The sequence below is a fragment of the Oratosquilla oratoria genome, chromosome 21 (genome assembly GCF_046742065.1).
Source record: "Oratosquilla oratoria isolate Oo_2021 chromosome 21, ASM4674206v1, whole genome shotgun sequence".
In the NCBI taxonomy this organism is placed as follows: Eukaryota; Metazoa; Arthropoda; class Malacostraca; order Stomatopoda; family Squillidae; genus Oratosquilla; species Oratosquilla oratoria.
The window spans coordinates 2949409-2958313 of record NC_134797.1 but is presented as its reverse complement, the minus strand read 5'-3'; the positions used below and the strand labels follow the sequence as shown (position 1 = coordinate 2958313).

The 8905-nt window shown below is 37.0% G+C and overlaps 1 protein-coding gene across 1 annotated transcript in view; it reads right to left on the bottom strand.

Moving 5' to 3' along the window:
• Window positions 1-4162, bottom strand: part of LOC143036674 (uncharacterized) — a 41018-nt gene extending 36856 nt beyond the window's left edge. The window contains exon 1 of the mRNA XM_076204230.1: window positions 3964-4162. Within this exon, the coding sequence (XP_076060345.1) occupies window positions 3964-4162 (199 nt within the window). The remainder of the gene's footprint in view (window positions 1-3963) is intronic.
• Window positions 4163-8905: the final 4743 nt, after the last annotated feature.

The window sequence follows — 8905 nt, the reverse complement described above, 5'->3', positions numbered from 1 at the left end:
AGAACATTCCCCTCTAGGTCTTTAATGCTATATTGTTTTGCCTTGCTTTTCCTATATGACTTTGCTATACAATATAATATTTTTTTCCTTTGTGTAAATCCTCTGTCAATCTCTCTCCCAGATCTTTCCCTGTTTCTGTCTTTGCTCGATCTTTTGCAAGATTTGTTTTTTTCCTTGCCAGTACATATTCTGCCCGGCTTTCAGGTGTTCGTTTTCTTAGTCACTTTCTTAACTTTAAAGTTTTGTTTTTTACTGCCTGTTTGACCTCCTCATTTCACCAAGGTGTGTGTCTTTTCCTATTTCCACCAATCCATTCTACCCCTAAAGTTTCTTTTGCTACCTCATTGATTGTTTCTTTCAAAATATCCCATCTTTCTTTTTCTTCATCATTTTGTTTCTCTAATTTTTATGAAAAATTAATTTTATAAGCATTCTTTTTATCTTCCTCTTGCAAACTTTTTGTTTTGATTACTTTTATTTCTCTACAATGCCGTGGTTTTACCTTACCGATCTTAAGATTAGCCTCTAGTAACCTGTGGTCTGAATCTAAACTCACTCCTGGTATTACCTTTATATCGGTGAAAATTCTTCTGTCTGAACATATTATTTAATCGATAATTGATTTTTGATCAAACTGTCCTGTATTTTGATTCCATCTATATCTAGTGAATTTATGTTCCTCTTTATGTTGATAAAGCCTTTCATTATTTTCAAACCGTTTCTCATGCAATAGTCTATCAGTTTTTCTCCTTCTAAGTTTCTTGTCTCTTCTCTTTTCTATTCCTTTTCTTTCCTCTCCTACTCTAGCATTAAAATCACCAATCAAAAGTCCTATATCGCCATCAAGAATTTCATATTCTTCCTCTAAAAGATCTTGGAAATTTTCTCTTTCTTCTTAAGGACATGCCTGTTGTGATGCAATAAACTTAATATATATTGTACTTTCATCTTTTTATTCGTATTGTACACTTCATTAGTCTTTCGTTGATCAATTTCACCTCTTGAATATACTGTTTCAGTCTTGGTCCCACTATCATAGCAACCCCGTGCCTTCTCCCTCCCTCTTTTGATCCACAGTACATTAAGGTATATCCCCCTCCGAGGTCTCTTTCTTCATCTTTTCCCCAATGTCTTGACTCTGCCATTCCTGTAATGTCTATCTTTCTTTCATTCATCATCTCCAAGATTTCCTCTTCCTTGTCTCTATATGTTGCGATCTTAATTGTTGCAAATCTTACTTTGTGGAGTGTCTTATGTAAATTTCCTTTACGTTTCCGATTTCGTTTACCAAAGAGCCGTCTGGATTCCGAGTGAGAGTATGCCAGAATTTTTTTAAAGTAATGAGATGTTTTGGAAAGAAATTAAAAGAGGAAGAGGAGGCGAATCAAGTAGAGAAAAAAAGGTACAAGGTGCAGGTGGAGAGATGATAATGGAGGAGAAGGCAGTAAGGGGAAGGTGGGTAGAGTATTTTAGGGAGTCACTAAATGTGAAAGAGGATAGGGAGGGAAAGATAGTTGCAGTGGGAAGTGCTAAGAAAATGAAAGAGATGAGTGAGGAAAATGGAAGAGAAATAAGGAAGGATGAAGTAAAAGCAGCTGTTAAGATGATGAGAGCAGGTAAGGCAACTGGATTGGATGGATGCCATGCAGAATGTCTAAAAAAAATGAGGTACATTTATGGTGGACTAGCTGGTGAGGTTATTTAATGTTTGTTTAAGAGAGGGTAGAGTGCCGGAGGACTGAATGAGTGCCTGTATAGTTCCGCTTTACAAAGGAAAGGGGAACAAGTGTGAGTTTAGAAGTTTCAGAGGGATCAGCTTGTTGAGTGTAGTTGGGAAGACTTATGGGAGGATCTTGATTGAGAGGATTAGGAGAGGAACAGAGGGAGTTACTGGTGAGGAACAATGTGGATTTAGGACAGGTAGGGGTTGTATAGATCAGATTTTTGTAGTAAGACAGATATGTAAGAAAGCTATAGGAAAAGGTAAGAATGTTTGTTGGCCTTTTATTGGTCTGGAAAAGGTTTACGACAAGGTAGACAGGAAGGCACTGTGGGAGGTACTGCAGATACATGGGATAGGAGGTAAGATGTTAAGAGCAGTCAAGAGTATTTATGAGAGAAGTACAGCGTGTGTTAGGATTTGAAATGGAGAGAGAGAATGGTTTGAGGTTAAGGTGGGACTTCGTCAGGGATATGTTATGTCGCCCATGCTGTTCAATCTATACATGGACGGGGTGGTGCAAGAGGTGAATGCAAGGGTAGCGGGTCAGAGATTGGAGATGGTTAAAGAAAATGGAGAAAAAAGGGAAATAAGCCAATTGTTGTTCGCTGACGACACTGCGCTTGTAGCAGGATCAGAGGAGGGATTGAGGAAGTTAGTGACAGAGTTTGAGAAGGTACATGAAAGAAGAAAGCTGAAGATAAATGTGGGCACAAGTAAGGTGATGAGATGTACAAGGGGAGAGAGTGATAGCAGGTTGAAAGTGATCATTAAGGGTGAGAGACTGGAGGAAGTGGATAGTTTTAGATACTTGGGTGCGAATGTGGCAGGTAAGGGAGGAGTGGGGGTGGAGGTAGAATGTAGATTGAGAGAAGCGAGTAAATGCCTTGGTGGATTAAGAAGTGTAATGAGAAATAGGCATCTGGGAATGGATACTAAGAAGAGTTAATATGAAGGAGTAGTTGTGTTAACAGAACTGTACGGGGCAGAAACATGGAACATAAGAGAGGAAGGGAGGAGTTTGAATATGTTTGAGATGAAATATCTGAGAAGTATGATAGGGGCTACTAGGCTAGATAGAGTGAGATATGAGGAGGAGAGTAGGAGAACAGGGGTGGAAAAGGAGCTGGGAGATAGGGTTTATGAAAGTGTATTAGGATGGTTTGGACACATGGAAAAAATGAGTGAAGAAAGATTGGTAAAATAGGTGTGGAAGGCAGAGGTGGAAGGAGTGAATATGAGGGGGCGTCCTAGGATGAGATGGATGGATAGGGTGAAAAGGGCATTACAAAAGAGAGGAACGTCTGTAGAGGAAGGGCGGGAGAGAACAGAAGATAGGGGTGAATGGAGAGGGGTTGTGCATGGATGATTCTTTGATGCATGAGAGGGAGTGGGTGGGGGATGGGGGGTGAGGAATTATGTACGGGAAAAAAATTGACGCAGCCCGAAGGGATTTCTCCCCGTCTTCTCATTTTCTGCATGAGGGGACGGAGAGGGGGGAGGTTGCCGAATTAATGAAGCGGCCATGCTGTGGATGTGCTGTGTCTTGCAACACTGCTTCTGACCCAGGGCAGTGGACAGGATGCAGGGATGACCCGTCATCCAGGAGGTGCTAAGATAAGAGGTAGGGTGGAGGGGAGTAGGGTATGTAGGGAATGAAATGGGTGGGAGTGGTTTCTATTTTTTTTCTTCTTTTTGGCTACTCCCCTTGTAAAGGGGAAAAAGCCTTTGGTATATTTATATGTATGTATGAAAAACCAACGGTATTTAATGGGCGTTGAATCCTTAGTTTAGCTGATTTGGATATGCGGGAGGAGTTAGTATGTCTTTTACGTTTGGAATGCATGTCTACAGCTGTCAGTAATGTAGAACAGGGAGAGTTTGTAGTGGTTTAGCGTTGGAAACTCTGTTTTATGAAGGTGGTGGAACAATTTGTACTAGCAGCTTGTGCATCATTGTGTGATGAATTAGAGTGAATTTAAAGGGAGGGGGTACAAGCAACTAATGAGGGATCATGGTCTGCCTGTACCTCCTCGGCCACGTGAATGTGATTTACGTTGTGTGGAGCTGGTGACGGATTTCCGGGAGGAAATGGTTTGCATAAATGATACCATTTTGAGTAGGGAATGTTGCTTCTTCAGTTGTAAACCTATGAGGATATCAGCAGGAAAGTGAACGTCAGCTACGTAGGCGGTAACTGAAATGAATGGACACTCATAAGATAATGCCTAGGGAGAAATTACTGACCATCGGGAATGGTACACCACCTACATTGCAAAAGTTGACGTCGAGGGGTTCCAAAATGATAACACGTTTTCTTGTAGTGCGGAATTTGCGGAATCTCTGAATTGACATTATATTGACTAGGGAACCCGTTTTCAGAAAGATTGTCACAATGCTGTTACTAGAAGTTGCATTGAATGTTAGGGAAGTAGAGAACATTTTTAGGATGTCTAGGGTATGAACAGGTCGGGTTGACGACGGAACTTCAGGGAATGGAGTGAATGGTCTTGATGTGCGCTGAATCTTGGTGTTATTTAGTCATAAAGGAGATGTGTTATTGAATGTCTTGCGGGAGTTTGGTGTGTGTTACCTCCAAACTAACAGCACACGACAATGATCGCTCGTGTGGAAACATGTTCCGTGACAGTTGCAGTGTCGGTTTGATTGTGAAGGTTGTCTGTGGTAACATGTGTTTGCAAGGTGTCCTGGTTTGTGACAGTATGTACAAACCAGTTGTGTTTTTGATGGAGAGCAGTAATGTGAGCAAAGTCGAACGTGAGATGTATATCTTTACCTTGTGTTATGTGGTGTGGATTCTGTGACTTGAGCTATTGTGTGGGTGGGTGCAATGGGTACTGAATGGCTCTGGATCTGGGTGATTGCTTTGTCAGTGTCAGAGAATTTTCTCGAGAATTCGCCTAGCGTAATACTTAGTGTGGATAGGATAGTACCAGCTTTCTTGAGTGTGCCTGGGTGTCATTGGGATAGTAGTCGAAAATACACCATGAGTGAGACTATTGTTTTCGAGTTTCTCTCTCAGTTCGCCTTAAAAGATTAAAGCAATTTTCTCAGCTTTCTCCATGGCGTGGTGTGGACCATGATTGTATGTCATAGCAATGAGTATTGGGGTAAAGTGATCCAAGTGGTTCAAATGATTCAAGGGACTTCTTAAAATGCTCTACGATATCATGATAAGACTTAGTTTCCTCAAAAAGATAAGACTGAATTATATCACCAGCTAATGTGTTATTTTATCTATTCTGGGTGTTACAATGGAGATTTTACTTTTAGTCTGTGGTGTTTCTACGTGTTGTTTCTGATTCAACCTCAGAGAGGAAACTGTGTACATTAATGTTGTTCCCGTTAATTCTAGGTAATATAGATTCATCCTTAACAACAGTGATAAGATTCTATGTTGTCATGGTGTTTTGTGTGGCAGGTGAATTATCCGAAGAGCTGTTAAAAGAAGGAGGGGGGGGTTACATGTCTGATGCTTTGCAATTCAGAGCAAAGCGGTTGCGTGTACAAGATCCGTATGTCGTGTCACAAAGACGTTTGGACAACTTCATGAAATAAACACACGCATGTACACACACACACACACACACACACACACACACACAGAGAGAGAGAGAGAGAGAGAGAGAGAGAGAGAGAGAGAGAGAGAGAGAGAGAGAGAGAGAGAGAGAGAGAGAGAGAGAGAGAGAGAGAGAGAGAGAGAGAGAGAGAGAGAGAGAGAGAGAGGGAGAGAGAGAGAGAGAGAGAGAGAGAGAGAGAGAGAGAGAGAGAGAGAGAGAGAGAGAGAGAGAGAGAGAGAGAGAGAGAGAGAGAGAGAGAGAGAGAGAGAGAGAGAGAGAGAGAGAGAGAGAGAGAGAGAGAGAGAGAGAGAGAAATTACCTCCTATGTGATATTTAGAACGGAAATCTTATCTCCTTACCAGTGGTGATGTAGAATTTGGCTCTTAGGATAATCTTTGAAGAATAGTTGACCCGAATGTAGGAGTTGGTGGTAAGAATCAATGCTGTAAAATAAATCGGGGATGAATATGCAATCTTATATGGGTAGAGTTGGTGAGAGAGGAATTATAGGACACTGTTTAGAAGAAAAGGAGAAACATGCATGCGTAAAATATAGAATCACTAAATATAATAACCTTAAAGTTAAATAACCAAGGCAAATTGGCTTGATAGGTGGAAGGACACTTCCTTTGATGTTCCACGAGTCTTGCTGTTTTCAGGAATGGGGACGAGTCTTTTTTTGTAAGCCCGCGCGTTGGCTGCTTCTGGCGAGGTTGACTTTCGTCGGTTGGTACGATGCGCTCATGGAGAATGAGGAAATAAATGGGAGTGATGTGTGCTATGTGCACTCCTGTAGATGCCTTTTTAGCGAAATCTCTCTCTCGTGGGAGCAATGCAGCGAACATAGATTTTCCTCGTAGTGGGCAGCTGGAAAATGTAGCGGAGAGCGTTTCCTCGTAGTATGATGCTTGACGATGCAACGAAGAGTGTTACCTGGTAAATATAATGCTTGATGAAGCTCAGCGTAGAGTTGGAAAGTCGATATGTTCGACCAAAGTGTAGATCTCTGGTGTATCTTCTCAGCACGTGGAATCTTTTTGGATGCCTCGAAAGAATGTAGTGTTGACGTTTGAGTCCGAAATCGCTTCCAACAGAATGTAGACTTGTGTTGTTCTACATTGGTTGGGGGTGTTGGATATATATATATATATATATATATATATATATATATATATATATATATGCATATACATATACATATACATATACATATACATATACATATACATATACATGCACACATACATATATATATATATATACATATACATATGAATATACATGTACATTTACATTTACATTTACATTTACATTTACATATACATATACATATATATATATACATATATATATATATATATATATATATATACACATATACTGTTGAGACATTCTGACAGGTTGACGTAAGCGGAGTAGGAAACACAGGAGTCTTAGTCTTGAGTTTATTCCTGACTAGTTTCGCAGGTATGCTTTTTCAAAGGAATGGGTTTACAAACGGGCTGTGGGCATTGTATACATGGGGTGGACCTCACTACCTCCTCGTGTTACCATAGTTGGTGACGAGTGTGAACATTACATTGTGGCTAATGTAATAATGATGTAGTTTTATAATTAAATATGATGACAACACTAATAACAAAGAAATTATTAATAGTAATTGTAACAATAATAATGATAATAATGATAATAAAAATAAAAATTTATATATTAAAATAATATGATAATAACAATAATAAAGATGATGATGATAACGAAAATCTAAATATTAACAATGTAAATAATATAAGAAATTAATATATAATAACAATAATAATGAAAATAGTAATAATGATAATAATAGTAATAACAACATTATACATATACATATATATATATATATATATATATATTATATATATATTATATATATACATATGCATATATATATATATATATATACACATATACATATGTATATACATATATATACATATATATGCAATAAAAACACTAGGAGCTTATGTTCAGAAATGCGTAAGTAACCACTATGAAAAGTAAACTAACGAAGCAGAGCGCTTTCGAATAATTACATCTTCAGTGCTGATACAAAGAAGGAATTATAAAATGAAGAAACAAGTTACAGAATATATGACATAGTGAAGAGGGCATTCGAAGAGGTAGTGGAAGAAGTACACGTGACGGACGTTTGAACCGTCCTGGTAACCAACATGTATGGGACAACTACTCATAATTTATATTATAATTTAAATAATTTTGAAATTTCATGAGAAATATAACTATCTAATTTGTAAAATCCTTAATGAAGATTAACATTTATCCCCTTCCTAGATTTGATCAAACTGCATTTAATTAAATTTCTTTCTGTTGTGTTGTTGATATATATATATATATATAATTATATGTATACACCTACATACATATATATATATATATATATATATATATTAGTGAACTTAGGGAGCAGGTTTTCATTAATACATTTTCTATTAAAAATCACTGCATACTCTGCGTTGGTGATCTTCTTCTTAAGACTTTCTATTTTCCTCAGTATTTTCTTCTCTGAAGCAGGGAGAGAAGATATCACATTTCCGAACGAGTCCATGTTTGGAAATAAAAAACAACATTTAACGACGTTTCGCCTATACCTTAGGCATCTTCTGGTAAATTATTAGAGACCATATGCCTCTAATAAATATACAACAAAATATGTGCGGTACTTTAGAACTCTTCGGAGCATCCCGCGTCACCAACAGAACATGACGCGCGTTACCAATTGACCTCTCCTTTATGTCTCTTTTTCTGTATTTTTCTGTACTTATATTCTTGTAAAAAAAATTCTTCAATAAATTTACCAGAAGATGCCTAAGGTATAGGCGAAACGTCGTTAAATGTTGTTTTTTATTTCCAAACATGGACTCGTTCGGAAATGTGATATTTTCTCTCCCTGCTTCAGAGAAGAAAATACTGAGGAAAATAGAAAGTCTTAAGAAGAAGATCACCAACGCAGAGTATGCAGTGATTTTTAATAGAAAATGTATATATATATATATATATATATATATATATATATATATGTATATTAATATACATATAAATATACATATACTTATACATATACATATACATATACATATAATGCATATGCATATACATATACATATACATATACATATACATATACATATGCATATACATATACATATACATATGCATATATATATATATATATACATATACATATATATACACACACACACATATATATATATATGTATATATATATACATATATACGTACATACATAAATACATATATATACATACATATATATATATATATATATATATATGTATATATACATATAACTAAACATATATATATATATATATATATATATATATATATATATATATATATATATATATATATATATATCAAGGACTACCATTACACAGGACGTGCGCACCCAGATCCCTGGGTCCGCTAGCGGAGGCCATTGCTTTCTTTGTAACCTAACATTTTATATTGGACTAATATATCAAAACTAGAAAACTAACATTGTATATAGGACAAATATATCAACTACTGACTTATTCAATAC